Below are 20,335 nucleotides of genomic sequence, written 5' to 3'. Positions count from 1 at the left end.
AAAACCCTCACTAACTACAAAAGCCCAGAATAAAATCTGTCCACTAACAATATGCCATCAAAAATAACGTTATCATCTCTATTTGCTGGAACAAATAAAAGTCAGGAGCGTATCCCGCCCTCATTAAAACGTAATAGGCACAACAGGGTAGAACAATGGCCGCTTCGCTATAATGCAGTTATACCCCCATAAAAACTCACTGCCGGTATGGCACTATTTCCATAAATAGGCACTGTACAGGTTGGGTAGATAGAGGTCGTGTGGGTGAATATTTTAGACTCAGTGTATGGACGAGCAAAGGGATATATTGTACAGTGCGCATAGACTCAGCTTATTGCCTCTCTAAGTTAGCAGGTATTGTTAGGGTCTAGATCTAGGAACGGAGTGATAGGGCGACACAGGACCGGTCTTTGTGGAATTCCTTGGGGGAGGCCTTTGTCCATTAGTGGACGTCATTCGGCTGAAACGAACGAACTGAGTGGTAGTGCATGGACGAGCAAAGGAATTTGGTGCAGTGTGCATAGCTTAGCTCATCGCCTCTCTAAATTATTGTTAGGTTTTAGGTTGGATAATTTTATTGCTATAAACGACAATTTAATTTCATTCCAAACCATCTGTTTTTCATTCATTTAAAACGGATAGAACGTACTTTATATGTAAAACTATTTCACCATCAGTTTTACGATAGAGCAACAAAAGATTCCTTTGGCAAAGAGCATTTACGGAACGTAACGCCACACCCTTATATGAGTAAATGCACTAAGTTCTCACTAAAACAAGTAGTCCAGTCAATAAAGCATTATAGATGGAAAACTGTAGAACACAATTTCTGACTTCAGGACTTTATTTAGACTAGTTAGGAGGTGAACATAGCAAAAGTCCCCGCCCTTAGCCCTTGAGCCGGCGGGGAGAGGGGGGTTTAAAGGTGCCACTTTTCGGTTTTTCGCTTAATCTTCGGAAACTATGCGTCCTAGCGACATGACTACTTTGAACCAAAAAAAGCTTATTCGATTTGCTACAGCTGAGACCGTCAAGTTTTTCTATATCTTGTATAGTTTTTGCGGCATCTGCTCTAGAAGGTCTGTAAAATTGGAAATTTTATTGTCGTCTTACATGTTCCGTTCAGGAGAAAATCGACTAAATCAACATTGAGCAGACCCTATAGACATGCGGGAGCATGTTAAGCCTAGTTCCAGCGAGGGGACTACACCGTGCGTATATTTAGACGAATCACTTTGAGCCACTTTTGACTCCTCATCACTCAAAAACTACTGTGCATTAACACTTCAAATTTGGCTCATGTGTTGAGACTTGCAAGATATACATCAGTTTCAAATTTCATAAATATGCCTCAAACGGTTCTTTAGATATTGACGTCCAAAAATCTACATGTCTGACCTATAGACCAAATTCTAACCACTTCCAGATGACCTCGAAGGTTCAAACTTGGCATCCAGAAAGGTAGTTATGTAAATACAAAGGAACAAATAAAAAACCAGTAAATTTTAACATTTCACATGTGATAGATAGATAGTAGTGCTCTAAATATCGATTTTTGAACGTCAATACCTAAATAACCGTTTGAGGTATATTTATGAAATTTGAAGCTGATGTATATCTTGCAAGTCTCAATACATGAGCCAAATTTGAAGTGTTAATGCACAGTAGTTTTTGAATGATGAGGAGTCAAAAGTGGCGCTAATTGGTTCGTCTAAATATACGCACGGTGCAGTCCCCTCCATGGAACTAGGCTTAACATGCTCCCGCATGTCTATAGTGTTTGCTCAATGTTGATTTAGTCGATTTTCTCCTGAAAGGAACATGTAAGACAACAATAAAATTTCCAATTTTACAGACCTTCTAGAGCAGATGCCGCAAAAACTATACAAGATATAGAAAAACTTGACGGTCTCACCTGTCGCAAATTGAATAAGCTTTTTTTGGTTCATAGTAGTCATGTCACTAGGATGCATAGTTTCCGAGGATTAAGCGAAAAACCGAAAAGTGATACCTTTAAACCCCCCTCTCCCTGCCGGCTCAAGGGCTAAGGGCGGGGACTTTTGCTATGTTCACCACCTAACTAGGCTAAATAAAGTCCCGAGGTCAGAAATTGTGTTCCACGGATTTCTCTCTACACCGTCGTTAAGGCATTCAGTGACTGGACTAAAGTGTGTAAGTGTAATTCATAAAAATGACACGCCATTAAAATGTAGGGACGACCACGACCACTCTACCTCCATTACACTTATTGTGGTTTCCTCTTATGTATCTGCTTTAACTCACTGAAGCATTATGACATGACTGTAATGCTTATTTATTTTCCACGTGGTTTTTAAAAGAAAGACATGAATGAAGGATAGATAGTCCAGTAGTCCGGTATATAATCTCGCCAAAATCAACGCCATTTTTGGTTGTCAAACCTGAAAGCACAACCATTTAAACATACTCGTAAAAGCACAATTAGATCCTAACTCCATCGTCACCTTTATTTACCTGTAGGAGGATGCGCGACGCGATAAGCGGTTATCACGCCATTTTATCGTTTTTTCCATACATTTTGACGTCGATAAAGTATAGATATTACGGCGCGCATCTTAGCTCGGCAACTGATGATCTAACTTCTGAATACCACTCAAAGCATTTGTTTGTACGTTTCCAGCTGTCCTGCGCACACACCGATCCCCCCGCCTCCCCCGCCACCACCTCTGACCATGGCACCTCACAGGTAATAATATAACTTTAGTAATTAGAACTAAAACAAACGGCTGGCTTATACGAGGACTAATTAGAATTAGAACAAACAGCTGGTCTATTTCCACGCCTATTTTGATGTTAACAAATCGATTTAAAAAGCACATAAAATTGACCGCTATTGCGATCCATTAGTAATGTTTGTAAATTATTGTTGTAAGAATTTCGCATCTTAGGGGAAACCCGACAGGCTCCACTGAATGCCTTGGACATTATTTTTGTGTCATTTTCAGCTAATTGTGACTTCGGGAGAAGTTGGGAACAAAAAGAAAGAATCCTCAGAAATATTTTAAACAACAATATCAGATTAGGGAACTTAATTTGCTATTTTTCAAAAGTAACATAGCTAAAAGTTCGGATACTTTCAAAATGCAATGCAGTAAGCTTAAGGCTGAATTGTCAAATCAAGCCATTGATTGCATTATCTTTGGTCTCTCAAAAACGGCACAACCACACACGACATAGTGCTTTCATCTAAATAAACTAAAAGCCTTTAACTCCTGCACAACCGTTCCGAAATGTTCTCGAATAACGAGGTCACAAGTAAAACTTTAACAGAGAGCAGCGGGCGAGCCGTCTGCATTAGGGCTTCGATCCCCTAATCTAGGAGTTAGCCTATTCAATCCAGGCTTACATTTGGCTGAGAGTTTTTCCTGGAATTATTTTGGGACGCGTTCGTTAATTAACGAATGTAGTTGGGGTTCTAGGTTGATTCTATTCCTACTATTATCGGAATTACTTACTGTGACTGCCCTTTTATTTGAAAGGCAGGAAACAATCATGGATAACTTAATATTGGTAACATGTTCAAGTAGAATTGCCTTTAGACAGTTTTTAAGATGTAGTGTTTACAAAAAGTATTTTTTGCCAAGCAATCGAGAACAAAGCTTCAAAAAGGTCTTGGGAAAATGCATTAAATGTTTTTTTTTTCACTTTCCAGAACAAAACACGTATCGTTTGCTCGTTCACACACACTGACCACGTTCGACGACTCTGTGATGCCCGCCGCGGTCGGAGGGAACCGCTTTCGGAGAGACTGCGAAAGACTGCTCGATGGAAGAACTTTAAAGGTAACTTATGAAATTAACAGTTTCTGACAAAAAAATGTTGTAAATATGACATTCTTTTGATTAAGTTTTGACCAATGATTTTATTTTCCTTTCGTGGATCCTTCATGGCATCCTGTCTGCTCTAATATTACGAGTTTTCGATCAAATGGCTTTTCGATGAAGTGGTGCCTAATGATAAGATGGCTTTCGACGAAAAAACTTACGATGCTCAGTAGATCCATGTTTAAGTTACGTTATATGCCGTATTAAATAATTGTGTCTGTTATCCTTTACAGTCTGAAGCAAAACAACCCTACAACACACTGCCAGTAATGTTCCAACCGTACAGTCCGTATCCACAATACATGCCGCAAGCGGCTCCCGCGCCCATCCACTACTCGTCGCAAATGACGCAGATGTCCCAAATGCAGCCGCAAATGCCCCAAATGCCGCAACAAGCAGCCACTCTTCCGAGGTCTTCTGCTGAACAACCTAAAGTTGTTGTGCTTGGTAATAAATGTTTAAATTAAGTCATTGAAATAAAATTAAAAATTTACTAGGATGTTTATACTTCCTGATGATTTAAAATTTAAAACTCTTGATAAATTACTTGATACTAAAACACTTGCAGTTTGAAAATATTTAACTCAATATTTGTTTCGACTTTCAGATAAAAAAGGAGTTATGAGGACTCAAGCAACACAAACTGAAGTTTGTTTAGGAAGAAAACCTTTGCCTCCAAATTATTTGTCGTTAAGTCCTAGAACTATAAAAAGGGTATGGATCTCAAGATAAAATTAATCGATAAGAAATAAACAGAACAACATTAATAGTATTAAACCACAATAATTTACTCTTGATTTTCAGGTTAAAATGGTAGCAGCAGGTGTTCAAACTAATGGATATACTGTAGGAGCTAGAAGATTAACCAAATCATTCTCTGAAGTAGGCGGAGATAGATTAGCTGGTCGCGACACAACTAGTGAAATCAGTGCTACAGTAGAAAGGTAAGAAAGTAAAAATGTATTTCAGAGCAATAATTTCCTATATGTTCAACATAGATGCATGATTTGTGTTCCCTGTTTGAACCTCTTTCATACCTTGTTCATGTTTTTTTCAGTTTCATTGCCAATGATCACGAAAAACTACATAGAACGCAGTCAGAAGAACCACCCAGATCCCCTCGATCCCCAACGTCCATGATGCCTCCCTCACCGCTAATGCAAAGAATGGATTCTGACGAAGTCACTTCATCATCAGTAAAATCCGTCGCCTCATCAAATTTAGATAAATCATCCGAACTGAGCGCATTACAAAGACAGGCCCAAGAATATTTCCAACAAAACTTCCAATTCATTCACGAGAGCGACAGAGATGACACCATCGATGACGACATAGAAACAATAGAGAAAAGCATGGCGTTAAATAGAAGAAATCTGGAATACCTTCAGCAAGAAATAGCGAAGCAAGCTAAGACTCAAGACAGGTCGCTCAGATTAATTTTATCAAAAAGCACTAGTGACGCTTCTCAAAAAACTATCAATTCTCATCCGCTATCAAAAACATCTACATTCCAATCGGAGCCTTCAACAGAAACTTCAGCTACAACCACAGATGACAGTGAGAAGAATGAAAGGGAGATTATAATAGACTTTGAGCCAAGGCCTGATGATGAAGCGATACCTTTTACAACATTGCGCAGAAAAAACAAAAGACCATTGCAAAAGACTCTTTCAGAAGGGGAAATACTATTAGACGTGTAAGTAGTCAACGATAATTTAATAAATTAATAAGTTTTTTTTAAACTTTGTCTAACATTATTTGTTTTCCTAGAAGGAAAAGCGAAATAAACACAAGCGATGCAAAAGACGCTCCTATCGTCATGTCAACGAGCCAAGAAAACATGGTGAGAGAAGACCGAGAAAGAGAAGCAATTTACAGACAATACATTGATCAAAATTATACGCAAACGCCTATCAAAGACGAAGGAATATTTGGATTCGAGCCCGATGGATCTTTTAGGTAACGAAAATAATAATGATAGACTTGTTCAAATAGCGATTGACAGCACAGTAGGTACATGGCACAAATATTCACTGCTGCTATCACTAGGCGAAAATTAAACATAGCTACACATACTCACTGAACATTCATAACTATTACAAACTCACTTTCTAACCAACACGAAAATACTCTTTAGTGGCTCTCTAATTTTCACGACTATACGCCATGCTATCCATCCATGCTCATTCATTTAATTCTCTTCATAGTTCTTCAGACGGAAATGGGCCATATGAAGATTTCCATGAAAAATATATTAGTTACAAGCATGAACCGTTTAGAAATCGAAGCGTTAGCTTTGAGGAACCAACAGAAATAATTAATAAAAGGGCTGAAGTTCCTGAAATCAGGTACGGTTGTCGCGAACACAGACGTATTGGCTTGTGCAATATACCTGCTTTACATGTTTTTGACTTATCTATGTGAATTATTTGTTGTGGAGTTTGTTATTTAATATGTGGTTCCTGACATAATAATACGAATCATTTATAAAATTATTAATTATACTTCTCATGCACAATATTTTACCATTATTCCTTTTTCCTCATTGTTATTGTTGTTGATTTTACGTGTTTAGTTCTGTAACTGTTTTGTTCTGATTACGTCAACATTACGTTATGTTAAAGCATTTGTAATTTCTTCCAGTACTGCAAAATCAAGTCCTGGATCGCCAGAACCAGCAAGCTTAGATGTTGAAGTGGACCACAAAATAAAAAGAGCTATTATTTCGAGTACTATTACGACTATTCTTACTCCTTTGGAAAAATCATCGCCGTGTGCATCAAACGAGTCTTTGACTGTAGATCATAGCAGGTACATGGTTAAGTTTTGTTAAGAATACGGAGCTAAGTAGGCTAGTCTTAGTAAAATTATAATTTAAAATAAACATTGGTATGTAATTACTTTCAGGGATCATTCTGATGGGTTGTGGAACGAATCGCAAACCACAGTTTTACAAGTGGATTCTGGGACTGAAAATGGAACCGTGATAAGGTATAGTCGAATTTGAATAAACAAACTTGTAATTTTTCCATGAATTCTAACCATATTTATGATTTCAGCTCATCAGATCTCAGCTCTTTAGCAGCATCACCAGGAGCACTGGCTTTACTGACGCCTACATCAAGAAGAAAACAACTTCTGTTATTGCAACATCAGCAGCGATCATCTTTGGATACAGATGCTTTGGATGAAGAATTCGATGCTTCACAAGTATGAAATGTGATTAATAAAATTATTTTTCAGAAGTTATTCTAAATATTAATTTCATGTTATTTTTGCAGAGCCAATCACCTACTTCACCAAGAAATAAACTGGATACTTCAAGCTCTAGTTCAGCACAAGCCAGATCGTCACTCTCACCACCTGCTGTTGTTCCGAATATTACATTACCTATAACAAAACAACCGACAATATCAAAAAATATATCTCCCATGGGGCCTCAAAAAATCAACCATACACCAGCGATTGCTATCACTCATCCAAGCCTAGATTTAGCAGATGTGCCATTCAAACGAACTCCTAGTTTTATCAATAAAAAAAGAGAAAGAGCTTTGAGCCCATCAAGAAGAAAAGATTTGCAAAAAAGAGCCCAGCAAAAAGAGCCAAACGGAACTCTTCCTAACCAAATTGTAGAATCTCCTTCTGAACAACCACTTGCTAAAGCTGCTAGCAGTGAAACTAGTTTAGCACGCACAGATTCTGGGAAAATAAATACCACTGATGTTTCCGAAAGCACAACGACTACTGAAGATTACGTAACGGCTAATTCAGACAGTTCAAAGAAAAGTAATTGCAAAAACCCGAACCAGAGTAAGTATTTGTCCCTTTCTTATTGTGAATTGCTTGCGCATTGGTTCTTGATAAAATTGCTCCAGTATATCTTGAATCTATACCCTCACGCTGTCCTGTATTTCAGATCCTGAAAACAATAAAGCACAAGAAGGTTCCTCATTCGAAAGTGCATCAAGTCTTTATTCTTCCACTCGCACAGAAAACATTGCTGAAGATCTAGTAGTACCAAGTTTTTCTCCTCCATTACAAATCAGTGACGACTTCATAGTACCCGATTTAGTATCACCTCCTTTACCGTTACCAGAAAGATTACCAAGAGCAGCGGTAGAGAAAATTGAAGTAAAAGCAGAAATCAATCCAACACTCGAGTCAATAAGGAGAGATAAGACTGAATTTATAAAAATAAAAGACGATGTTCCCAAAGTTTCTAAGGTATACCTTTTTTTATCTCTAAATTGACAATTTACGTAGGTATTCTATAACTAAAGATAAAAATATACATTTACAGATTTCAATGAGAGATATGGTAAGTGGTAAAAGTAGTTCTAGCGGAAGTTACAGTATAGGTGGTTCAAATCCTAACATGACAGAAGAAGACATCGATAAGACTCCCACTGAAAAAACCAAACAGATTTCTGAAAAGATTGAACCGATAACCAAAGCTGATAAAGTTACGAGTCCAATGGTCGAAAAAGAACAACTGGTTCCCAAAATGATGGTATTACTTGCTATTATTATTAATAATATTTAAAGTACTTATAGCATTATTAACTGCTTTAATGAAATTAGCCAAAACATGTCTTTCAGGGCTCATTATCTGACGATGAAAGAAGTGTTCATTACTCATCATCAGGGTATTATGAAAGTCCAGTAGAAGATGACGATGATGGCGGTTTGAGTAAGTGCAATTATTTAAATAAATAAAAGTTCTTAAAGCTTTTATTTATTTTTATTTTATTTATAGCTATTGATTACCTTCAATCAAGCAATTTTATTTTTAGCATACAAGCATTCACAAAAATATAGATCAGCGAGACCAAAAACCTGGTTATCAGATGAGAAAAGAAGAAAAAAGAAAGCGTTCACGTTAGAGTTTTCAAAGTCTTATGATGATTCAGTGTCTACATCACAAGATGATTGGGGTAAGAAAGTAAAAGACCCAGATAGTATTAGCCAAAAATCAGAACGTAGTAGTATATTCAAGCCTACATGTAGTAAATCTCCTCTAGAAGAGAAAGCGCCAGAAGTAAGAAAAAAGAAAACGCACTTTGAAAAAACCAAAAGTGTTCAATCGTCCCCAAGAGAGCCAAAAGACATCGAAAGATCACTAAAAGAAAAGCCTGTAAAAGAAAAAGATCCGGAACCAAAGAGACCTCAAGAAAGAGAACGATACGTGAAAAGGACAAAATTGAAAGCGAAAAGTCCAACACAAAGTAAAGCTAGTGATGGAAACCATGGTTATGGTAGGCCCCATTACGACAGGCGGGAAGCTATGGGTTCAAATATGAAATTACATCTAAATATTCCCACTTCAGATGATTCAAGTGAGCAATATCGAAAAGAAGGTAATTATGATGGCATGGTATAAGTTGTTTGTAATGTACACTACTAATATTAAATGCCAAAGTTTAAGTAACTATTTTTTTTTTTCAAAATGGTTTTTTTTTCTAGGTACAGGCAACGGAAATATCTCTCCAAGAAAACACAGGCGGTTGCGAGATAGTCCACGAAGAAAAACGGGTGCTAATTCTAATTCAATAAAGTCTCCTACTTCTGGTAATAACCATTCAGGATACAGGTAATGCCACATTTAATTAATTACTATTTTATTTAGATTTCATGCCATTAAGATGAGAAATTCATATTACATTATATTGGTTTAGTTGCAGGCCACGGAGAAAGAGTGGTTCAAATGAAAGCATATCACTACCTGGCAGCTTGCCTCGCAGAAAACAATCAATACCCACAGTTCCTTGTCTTAGTTCTTTAGAAGCGGAAGACATTGAAACCACCAGAACACTCGTTAGTGCTGGATCAAGATTAACTCCTTTGCGATACGTGAAGAGTCCCACAACATCTCCGAGACATCATCGTAAGCAAGATAGAGGTTGTTCCTCGCTTAGATTTAGTATTTTCTCTTATAAATGCATTAAAATAACTTCTTCTTTTGTATCGTAGATTGTAAATTCGCAAAAGCAGCATCAGCAGAATCCTTAAGATCCGTTTCACCAGGTTCTGACTCCGTATTTTATTCTGAACAAACAGAACACAGCCTAACAGGAGTCGACGGCGAGGCCAAAGCACATTGCTTACATTGTGGCAAAGAGGTTCATATAGTTACAGCTTCACACGAACAAGACAGAGCTTCAAGAACTTCCCATACAGATGTAAATATAACTTTGTTATTGAGTAATTTATTTTAGAATAAAAAAGGCATTCAAAATTCCTTATCTTTTTAGGAATCCTATGCCGATGCACAGCCTGATATTGTCCCAGCACCGGCAGGATTTGCAGATTCCCCTTCTTGTATCAGTTCAAAAAAGCATGCGACTGGAGCTCGCTTATATAAAAAGCTGGATAAAAGATACCGTTCTGAAGACAAATCTAGACACTATCGACATAGGTCTGATGTGCGAGCGAAGGTAATAATATAATTTATCAATATTTTTTATTACGTGCCTTCATGATATTATTTCCTGCGTAGTCAATACTTTTGAACCAAAATTAAGTAATGTAGATATCACTTTTAACACATCTATTGTTTATATTATCAAAGCCGAACCCCCATTTACAAACACACTTGTATGAGCCAGGCAAATTCAAACAATCTTCAGTTTCGTTATCGCAAACGTAATCTTTTGAAAGGCATTCGTTTATGTCCACACACATGCCGAACTGAGAAACCCAAGTAAAACCACGTTTTTCGCAGTTACAAGTTACATTCCACTTATTCGCAATCATATCTCTTAAGTTTTGATTATGTTTTTTGTGCAAAATGCATTGCCTGTTGACTTCGTTTGATTTATTTTCATTATAACATGGGTTGTTTGGACTGTCCCGACATTGGTTTTCGTGGCTTATGTGTTTTAATGGACAGCAAGGATCTGGACAGAAGCTATACGTGGCGCATCCAAATGACAGCTTATCATCAGATCTTGGATCGTGGTTTCTGTGACCAAATTCAGTATCCAAGCAATTAGCAAAATTATCACACGTATCTCCAAGCATAGATAAGACAGGTGTTCCCAACATGGTGTACCAACACATGTAATAGGATGCAGTTGTACGCCACTGAAATTTCTCAGTCGGACTATCAAAAGGCAAACTACTCCTTTCTGAATTCAATCTGGATTCTTTACATTCTTTATCAAGGTTTTTGACTAGCGTTTCATTGAGAACAGCTCCTTGATTTAAGGCTGTAATTACATCATCGTTTCTACTGAATGGCGCTGTTTCTATCACAGATTGCAAATACGTTATGCATTTGTAGAAATCATTTTCGCAGTTTTCAAAGACTTTCCAGTGTAATGTCCTCAAAATGGGAGTAGGGAATGCATCGTAGTATCCAATTAAATCATCAGACGGTTTTTCGTGAAAATACCTTTGATCCCATTCGTTAAATTTATAGTTTCGCAAATAATGAGCTATGTTTTTCAAGGCCATTGATATCCACTTTTCGTCGTAAACTTGAGACGTGGACTCGATGATTTGATCAGCAGTGACTGATAGTTTTGTTGTAAAATCTATTTCAATGCCAAAATCACTATCATCTTGATTGGTAGAGTCGCTTTTTTTTATAATTAAAGTTACAAGCTTAAAAATTATCAACAATCGCATTTTAGTTAGGGCACCTACAACCTTATTATACCAGAGATTTTTTTAGGTTTCTGTCAAAATATTTGACATTTTGTTTTTAATTGGTCATAGATAATTATTTTGGCAAAAGTACCTAAATTGAAAACTTTTTGCAATTGTTTATTTCTAATTAATTTGATGAATGATTCATAAATAGATTCAAAAAGTATATTGATTGGTTCTAGTCCGAAGAACGTGGCAAGGAGGAATATGCCTCTACAGAAAAACCTCAAGACACTCGTATTGCTCGGTCTGCTGGCAACAGCTTGGATAAACTAGCCGGTTCGAGTGCCAGCGTAGATCCGGATGGTAAGATTTTCCTCTAAATAGCTACCTACTTCAGCATAGTTTACTTTCAGAAGAAGTTTTTGGTACCACCACAAATTAATGAAAGATATCGAAATAAAGGCTCCTGTTTCAAAAACATACCTAAATTCTCATCAAAAAAATCATTGCCTTTGAGTTTTGTGCAGGAACACACATCCGTATTTTCACAATATACAATTTAGTGCGTAATTGTGGAGTTTGAATTCTTTCAACTATCTACCAGAACATGAAGAGTGCTCGGGCAGTTCTGAAGGTGCTGAAGGTGGCCGGGAAGAGAGAGGAGTATACGCTGCTCCATGGTGGTGTGGAAACTGGATACTGCTCTCAGAGAATGACGATCACTGGACTAGGATTCCACCAGGTAAGTACTCGTAGTATAATAAACATTTCATATTTAAATAAATTCAGAAATTGGTAATGGTAGATGATAATAACAATAAAATAAGGGTTTATTTATTTATGTATTTATAATCTGCTTGAAGGCTCACAGAAAGTCATACGAGCCAACAAGTTTTACAATACAGATAATTTATAATACTATAGTAATTAAATATAAATTACATTTTTTAGATGTCTTGGAACGAATCGAAAGCAGCAAAGAAGATCCTACAGAGTCAGAAACTGAATTTAACAAAAGATATGTAGCTCTAACACATAGACTTGTACATAGACGCGCTTGCATTGAGTTGAATAGACGGCAAGCAAATAATACATTTGGTAAGTAACATATAAGTATCCTCTCCTATACATAAATAAAACTGGGATAGTGCATGCTGGATGAAAAAAATAAATCTGAGCGGTCGAAACCAGAAAAGTAGTTTTTAAGATATATTTTATGTGTGCTTGTACGAGCAGGTAAGTTTGTTACTTATGGACTAGAAATCCACTAAGTACATTTTTATTTTACCTTTGTTTATAAATTAAACTTTAGATGCAAAGTTCAATACGCCCTCCATCCATACGACAAGAAAAAAGTACTTAACTATGTATCTGAAATTCAGTAAGTTAATATTATTAATTTATTCTAATTAAATACTTTAGGAAAATACACAAAATAATCGTGTCGAAACAAATTTTAACAGAGAAAATAAATAATAGCTTACCATGTTATTGAGGTGTGAACCAAAATGATGTGTGTTTTATGACAACGTTTATAACCGTCAACAGATTTATGTACAATTTTATTGTTTGTTTACGGTACAAAACTAAATTCTAGTCAAATACAAGTCAGAAAACTCATTTGCATCCAATTATCACTTAAAGTGGTGTAAATTAACGCGCTGTTAAAGTATTTCAACGCCTGGCTGCCCTTCATTTTCGTTATGTTCGTTTCGTCGAATTACGTCATCGGTAACTATGCGCACGTAACTGCTCCACATAGTGACGTGTACTCCTATTTTCGGTACTCCATCTTTAAATATCATCACCTATTATTTCTGGATTGTCCCAAAATTCTTTCAAATCACACGCATTGATACAATCACCGATGCGTGACGTAACGCTAAACTTGTTCAAATTATTTTTGAATTTAATAAGGTCGGAACCTTGATACATCAAATTTAGCTGTTCATTTGATTGATGCTAATGAGAATGGTTTTACTGAATCAGCAATAGTTATTGCTGATAAAAACAGGCGCGGAATAAACGTAACGGACTAAATTTAATTCTGAAACCGCTTTCCACCTCTGTACTCAGTTGTAAAAGACGCGCGACTGCGGCTGGATGATATTTTTACGACTGGCGTGGAGCACGGTCGGGTTTATATTGATTTTGTATCAATAACGTTCTGTTAACATATTGGCGAACGAGTGACGCAATTTTAATACGGTGGAAACTTAAAATTAGTGACAAAATTAGGTCAGTTATGAAGTTCAAGAGCGTTTAGGACGCATTCGACAACATGGGATTCATGTGTGAGTGTTTCTGTTTTTCTCGATTAGTTCGTCAGTTTATTTTCATCTGTATTATTTTTTGGTTTTCTTTTTTTAGTTAAAGATGTGTTGTCGAATTCTAAGGGCAGTCTCAGACAGAAGTTGGAAGAAATCTTCAAACTTATGCTTGTGGTGTGGTGCCGACAGTGCGAAGTGAACCGGCTAGTTGCTCTAGAGCCATGTGGTAACAATTTAGAAATACTCGTAAATTCTCAGTGAAATAATTATGTTTTATTAACACCGTAATCGATAATATTTCTAAAATGATAAGCGCTTTTGAATAATTTCTCATAGAATGACTAAAGCTTCCGATTTTCTTTAACCTCTAGGGCACCTTTCCCCAAGGTTACGTGAAATGGCAAATGATCCCATATCATTAGGACATTAGGTTTGTAAACTTTCATTTTGAAAGGCCTATCCAGATCTAAAGGTAACTTACAATATTGATTAAACACGATCAAAGCTTCAGAAAGAATCTGGGAGGTTCTCAAAACTGCAAAGTTTTGGTAAATAAAAAGTTGCATGTTACGTACACACAAATTGCACTTACACTAACCCGTAATTACAGCAAACGTACAGTATGAATGAACATACTTTGACAGTTGGCCATTTGCCAGACGATTCAGTGAAAGCCATAAGGCAAATATTGCACGTTTCCTACGGCAAGTGTCGGAAGTATGTCAGGGTCGGCTTTTGGGAGTTTATTGTCGTCTCTAGGCCGCTATTTCGCTCTTGAGATAACGAACTGGGTTTCAGGTCAATTTTTATGTAGTGCTCCTATAAAAATAGTGGTGCATGCAAAATAAACATCATAGTCTCTGGGATCGATGTTATCTGACTGAAGTTTTCGTATTCAATATTCAAATAAGTAGTACTTTCATCACACCCTATAAATGTGCATGTAAAATTGAAACTGAAGACTAGGGTGGAGTGTAATTTTTGCCCTTTCTTTCAAAAAGCCCTGCTGATAGTTGTGATTTTAATGACTGTGTGTACTTAATCTTTTACCTCTTCATAAAATTACTCTAACATTTTTTTACAATTAGCGCACAAAATAAACAAAAGTTCACAAATTACTTCGTCAACGTGTTTCAATACACTAGCTAAGATTATTTTGTTGAGAGGTTGATTAAGTTATTGAAATATTTCTTTCCAGAAAGCGACAAAACAGTGGTAGTGAGACGAGGTAACGAGGAGTTCGGATTTAGGATCCACGGCAGCAAGCCCGTGGTGGTCTCGGCGATCGAGCCCGACACGCCGGCGGAGACCTCGGGCCTTGAGGTCGGGGATATAGTTATAGCTGTTAATGGTGAGTTGGCTTTATATTCTGCTGTTTTAACGTGCTAATCATCATGCAGAGTATTCATTACCTGTAAGGTCTTCAGTAATCCTTGATTGAAAATCTTGGGTGTAGACGTTTGGGATATAATGAGTGAGCTTTTGTTTTACAGTTTAATAAATTATCGTGTTGGTAAATTGAATAAATATTCTATTTATTTACTGTGTAAACTCTTTACATTGTCACTCAATTTAACGACAAACTCCTTATAACGTCAAAATCTCTTGACTTTTGTTGGTTTAACTTGTGGTATCCTCAAATAAATGACCTCTCTCTATAACTGCCATAAGTGTCGTTACATGTATAGATACACTAATATGTTTATAGTTTGAACTTGATTTTGAACATATTGAAATTCAGAGAGAGCAAGGTTTATGCGTTGCTCTTGATAGATTTTAGGTTATTTATTACGTATTCAATGTGGGTGGTCAATAAAAATCTCGGCAGACATAAACCGTGACGGGACGAGGAGTTCACGTAGCGTGATGACCGCGTGCTCCCTTCGTGCCAATTATTATAACAATTTATGGGAGACGCCGCTAAATATCACGGTGTTCGCCTGACAGATTTTTGTGACACGCGATCTACACGTGTCCTGTCGGGAATTTATTTTCACTCTCAGGCACGCTGCTGGTGTAGCCTCGTGAATCCTGTAGGACGGATTTATTCCTCTAATCGGTGATTTACTTACCTTATCCTACTGGTTGATGGTCTTAACAATGACTTAAATTTGAGCTGAATATCCCTTCCATATTCAGCTCAAATCTTTTACTATTACCCTATTCAAGTGACCTAAGATATTGAAATTACCTAGCAAATCAGAATTTAGATGCTTCCTAACCTTTTAATTTGTTATTTATTTATTTTTCAGGGATCAATGTTTTAGATAAGACACATTCGGAAGTAGTTAAAATAGCACACTCCGGTTCTGAAATACTGGAATTGGATGTAAGTAAATATTTTTATTTCTTTAAATTTTCCAACTGCGTGACTCTTACACCCGTATTCACAAACGATGCTTGCATAAGTGAAGCATCAAATCGAACGCACAGCGTTGAATAGAGCTCTGTGATTGGTTCGTGTGTCCCCTGTGCGTCCACGCGCACTGTGAGACCTTTAGTAATGTTGCTCATTAAATCATAGCATCTACTACTTCTACTACGTATGATTAGACAGCCTTAAATTCTACACTTACTGGCTAAAAATACTACAGGTGGCAAGAACATGCGAAGTGGTAGCATCTCTAGCCCACGAAGGTGGTCCAGCTGCCTTATACTCAGGATACTTGTGGAGGGCGGCGCCTCTGAGGCCCCACCATCCTCCAAGATGGACGCGAAGGTGGTTCGTCCTGAAGAGGGACAACTGCTTGTACTATTACAAAACCGATAGTGTGAGTAGAGTCTACGTTTTCCTTTTTATGTTTTATGTTAAGCTTTTTTTGTACACTTGTTTGTGGTTCATTAAAAATTCACACATTGTACACAATTCCTCACAAAAATAAATACTACGAGTATTCGAATGTACACTCTCTCTCTGACAAATGAAAATTTTTAAGATTAAAAATTACAAGTAACTAGGTATTAAGTACCTTTTTTTTAAAAAAAAAAGTCACACCAGTATTAAGAATCATAACAGTAATAATTAACAGTTACAGATTATGACTTATAGTTAATTAATTTTAATACTCATTATTCTTGGTATTATACGTTCTTAAAAGCAACCGTCTTTTGTTTCAACATTTTAAGTATGTAACATCTCCCATTTATAATCCATGATTATCTTCGGCTGAACTTTAAACACACATTTAACCCGTTTATTTATATCCTCGTATTTATATTCCAGAGCATTCACCCAGTGGGTGCGCTGATGCTAGTGAACTACCAACTGACTGAAGAGGACGCTGGTAGACCGCACGGCTTCAGGCTGCAGCGCGGTGGCGGTACACGACTGCAGTTGGCGGCGGACACTTCGGAAGCGGCCGCTAGGTGGCGCGCGGTGCTGGCTCATGCTATTGATGCTAGCAATCAGGTAGAACATGATTGATTTTAGTATTAATTATCTAGTGAACTATCTACTAACTGAAGAGGACGCTGGTAGACCGCACGGCTTCAGGCTGCAGCGCGGTGGCGGTACACGACTGCAGTTGGCGGCGGACACTTCGGAAGCGGCCGCTAGGTGGCGCGCGGTGCTGGCTCATGCTATTGATGCTAGCAATCAGGTAGAACATGATTGATTTTAGTATTAATTATCTAGTGAACTATCAACTAACTGAAGAGGACGCTGGTAGACCGCACGGCTTTAGGCTGCAGCGCGGTGGCGGTACGCGACTGCAGTAGGCGGCGGACACTTCGGAAGCGGCCGCTAGGTGGTGCGCTGTACTGGTTCACGCTATTGATGCTAGTAATCAGGCAATACATGTGATTTTTAGTATTAATTATTTTATGTTTGTGTATATTATGTGGGGTTGGTCTTGATAGCAATCCTACATTTATGGTGAAGCGAGCTTTTTCAATGTAAGATCAGTACAAAATAATAATATGAGTGAATTTATTACTAAAAATAATAACTTAGATACAGTTATTATTTTTAGTAATAAATTCACTCATATTATTATGCATTTATACGTTGATCTCAGTTAGGTAAAATTTTTAAACTCAATTTATTCTTATTTATCTTGAATCAAAGTTAACCTGCGCGTCATCTACAGGAAAAGCTTTGAACTTGTAGAGCTTATAAAAAAGTTACAAAAGCTTACTACAGAGGGCGCGCGATGCTATTGATAAACTTTGTCTCGAGTTATTTAAATTCAACAACTGTTTAAATGCGAATATTTGAAAATTAATCAAAAAAATAATAATATATTAACTAATGTAAATCTTATAACAATCATGCCCAAAGTACAATCATATGCGTGGCCTACCTCCTTTATACTGGTATAGGTAATTCGATATTCTCTCGCCAGATGGCGCTGAACTTAAAGCTCTAAAAAGCTCTTCTAGTCTTGATTTTCTCAAAAATGCTTTTATGCAGTCTTCTTTTAGATTGAAACAAATATTATACATGTGTAGTTGTTTATTTCTCGTTTGAGTTACACAGTTTGAGTGATAAATTGCATTACCTACCATGCTAATGTAATTCTTTTCGTTCCAGCGAGACGGCTGGCTTGAAGTGACCATGAGAAACATGAAACTGCCTCCATCCTCCATACCGAGGCCTGACTGCTTCGGCTACCTGATGAAGCTGGGCTCCAAGTGGAAGTCTTGGGCCAAACGCTACTGTGTGCTAAAGGACGCCTGCCTCTACTTTTATAATGATGGGAACAGCAAGAGTGCTTTTGGTAAGGATATGAATTAGTTAAAAAAGTTATTGGAGAGCTATAATAATCCGGACTATTCTAATGCTGTAAATGCGAATGAAAATGTAAACACTTATAATATTATGGTGTGGTGGTGTGTATCTCACCAGGACGGCTCTGCATCGAGAGTCGCTTTATAGAAATAACATGTAGCGCAGTGTCGCTGATTTGCGGTCCATCCTTTATAATGATGACGGATACATAAGTAATGTTTGCCCCCAGGCATGGCGTGCCTCCACGGGTACAGGATACAGACGTGCGCGCCGGGCGGCAAAAAGTTCGCGTTCGAAGTGATGCCTACGGAACCCAAGCAGCGACACTTCTACTTCCATACGGAGTCTGAAATGGATAAGAAACGGTATTTATTAATCTCTTTATTCCAATAATAAGGTACTTGAAACCACTATTTTAAAACTGGCAAAACGAGACTCTCATAGATTTTGTAGGGCAATACAAGCAAATGACGTCACTATTTAATGAACTCAATTTATTTGTGAATGGTGTCAAATACCCTTAATATTGATTTGTACTGTGTAGTGGAAGCACACCAATCTTCTACCTACATAAGAGTAGGCGCACACCATTGATTTTTAGTTGGCCGATAGTTGTGCCCGATTTCAAATTGTATGATGAATCGGCCAAATCGAATCGGCGTAGTGTGCCCATACTGATCAACAGCCCGACTAAACTATCGGCCGACGAAAAATCAACGCTGTGCGCCTACTAAGGTAACAATAACCCAACGGTGTCGATGTCAGTCGGCCGATCCAAGGATCAGTAGTTCGAATCCCATCGCCGCTGGTCTATTGTGGTAAACCCACTCCTAACAAAAGCATTATATTTAGCTTAGCTGGACGTGTTAACAGGATTATTAGTGATTTGTGTAATACAATATTGTTATTTTATAAAAATACCACACATACATAATTATTTTCTTTAGTTTCATTTTATGTAGGTAGAGTCAACAACGGGCTTTTAACTTTGTCGATGTTTAGGCAACATTTGCCCACTTTTGACATTGTTCATATTAGATTAGTTCTATTTTTGTCCGAAAAGTTCTACTAACTAAACCGAACTAATTTTGAGAATCGGACCCAGATAATAGAGAGTCCGATTATTTGAAAACTAGACCGCCATTGATAATCATTGTGTTCTGTCTGTTTTCAGATGGATGGCAGCGTTGGAATACTCCATAGACCGGTGGATGAAGGCCGGTTGACGACGACATTCTGGTGTCTAAAGAACTATACGATTAATAATAATAGATCATTAAATTTATTTCTTACCGTTTTAATTATTTCAAACTTAACTGTCATTCCTTTTTAACACTATCAAGGAGTCTTCAGCAATCGTTACAATAGCAACAAAGTCAACGTGATTTGTTATCAAAATACTTACAGTAACTAAGGCTGAGTTGCACCATGTTACTTTAACTTTGACAAACGTCAAAAATCTGTCAAACTTCATATAAAAAACACCGGTTATCGTTATAGTTTCGGTCAAATTTAGGTGATGTAACTCAGCCTAAGATTACCAAAAGAGCTGGTCTATTTCGTTTAGATCCTACAAATTAACTGAGATGTGCTTACTTTACTTACTTTGAAATTATTTGGGTAAAGTTGTTTTTTTACATCTGTTCTATTCTTTAAATTTTTTTTTTCATGTTATGTAACTTTAATACCTAGGTAAACCATTTTTTTTAATTTGCCGGGAACGACGAGGGTTAATCTATTGGGAGAAAAAAAATACTAATCTGTAAAATATCAAACACAGCGTTAAGTAACGGTTTAAGATCCTTAACACGTTCACTGTTCTCGAAACGAAATAAATGTATAAAGACGAGACGCGGTTATATTTTACAAAATAATTCCGA

General features: G+C 37.2%; 1 protein-coding gene across 1 annotated transcript in view; it reads left to right on the top strand.

Moving 5' to 3' along the window:
• Window positions 1–20,335, top strand: part of LOC114358072 (uncharacterized) — a 34,541-nt gene extending 14,206 nt beyond the window's left edge. The window contains exons 6-35 of the mRNA XM_028311947.1: window positions 2,660–2,725; window positions 3,692–3,821; window positions 4,097–4,310; window positions 4,471–4,577; window positions 4,668–4,807; window positions 4,921–5,559; window positions 5,634–5,822; window positions 6,071–6,211; window positions 6,507–6,674; window positions 6,771–6,854; window positions 6,923–7,073; window positions 7,145–7,673; window positions 7,780–8,087; window positions 8,164–8,373; window positions 8,463–8,553; window positions 8,657–9,220; window positions 9,327–9,453; window positions 9,539–9,747; window positions 9,834–10,042; window positions 10,115–10,297; window positions 11,696–11,819; window positions 12,061–12,198; window positions 12,408–12,554; window positions 14,925–15,077; window positions 15,979–16,055; window positions 16,321–16,497; window positions 16,950–17,135; window positions 18,258–18,444; window positions 18,685–18,820; window positions 19,630–20,335. Of these exons, the coding sequence (XP_028167748.1) occupies window positions 2,660–2,725; window positions 3,692–3,821; window positions 4,097–4,310; window positions 4,471–4,577; window positions 4,668–4,807; window positions 4,921–5,559; window positions 5,634–5,822; window positions 6,071–6,211; window positions 6,507–6,674; window positions 6,771–6,854; window positions 6,923–7,073; window positions 7,145–7,673; window positions 7,780–8,087; window positions 8,164–8,373; window positions 8,463–8,553; window positions 8,657–9,220; window positions 9,327–9,453; window positions 9,539–9,747; window positions 9,834–10,042; window positions 10,115–10,297; window positions 11,696–11,819; window positions 12,061–12,198; window positions 12,408–12,554; window positions 14,925–15,077; window positions 15,979–16,055; window positions 16,321–16,497; window positions 16,950–17,135; window positions 18,258–18,444; window positions 18,685–18,820; window positions 19,630–19,681 (5,836 nt within the window). The 3' untranslated portion in view covers window positions 19,682–20,335. The remainder of the gene's footprint in view (window positions 1–2,659; window positions 2,726–3,691; window positions 3,822–4,096; window positions 4,311–4,470; window positions 4,578–4,667; window positions 4,808–4,920; window positions 5,560–5,633; window positions 5,823–6,070; window positions 6,212–6,506; window positions 6,675–6,770; window positions 6,855–6,922; window positions 7,074–7,144; window positions 7,674–7,779; window positions 8,088–8,163; window positions 8,374–8,462; window positions 8,554–8,656; window positions 9,221–9,326; window positions 9,454–9,538; window positions 9,748–9,833; window positions 10,043–10,114; window positions 10,298–11,695; window positions 11,820–12,060; window positions 12,199–12,407; window positions 12,555–14,924; window positions 15,078–15,978; window positions 16,056–16,320; window positions 16,498–16,949; window positions 17,136–18,257; window positions 18,445–18,684; window positions 18,821–19,629) is intronic.

Source organism: Ostrinia furnacalis, unplaced genomic scaffold, assembly GCF_004193835.3.
Source record: "Ostrinia furnacalis isolate ACB-3 unplaced genomic scaffold, ASM419383v2 OfSCF0267, whole genome shotgun sequence".
Classification (NCBI taxonomy): domain Eukaryota; kingdom Metazoa; phylum Arthropoda; class Insecta; order Lepidoptera; family Crambidae; genus Ostrinia; species Ostrinia furnacalis.
This window is presented reverse-complemented; position numbering and strand designations above follow the sequence as displayed.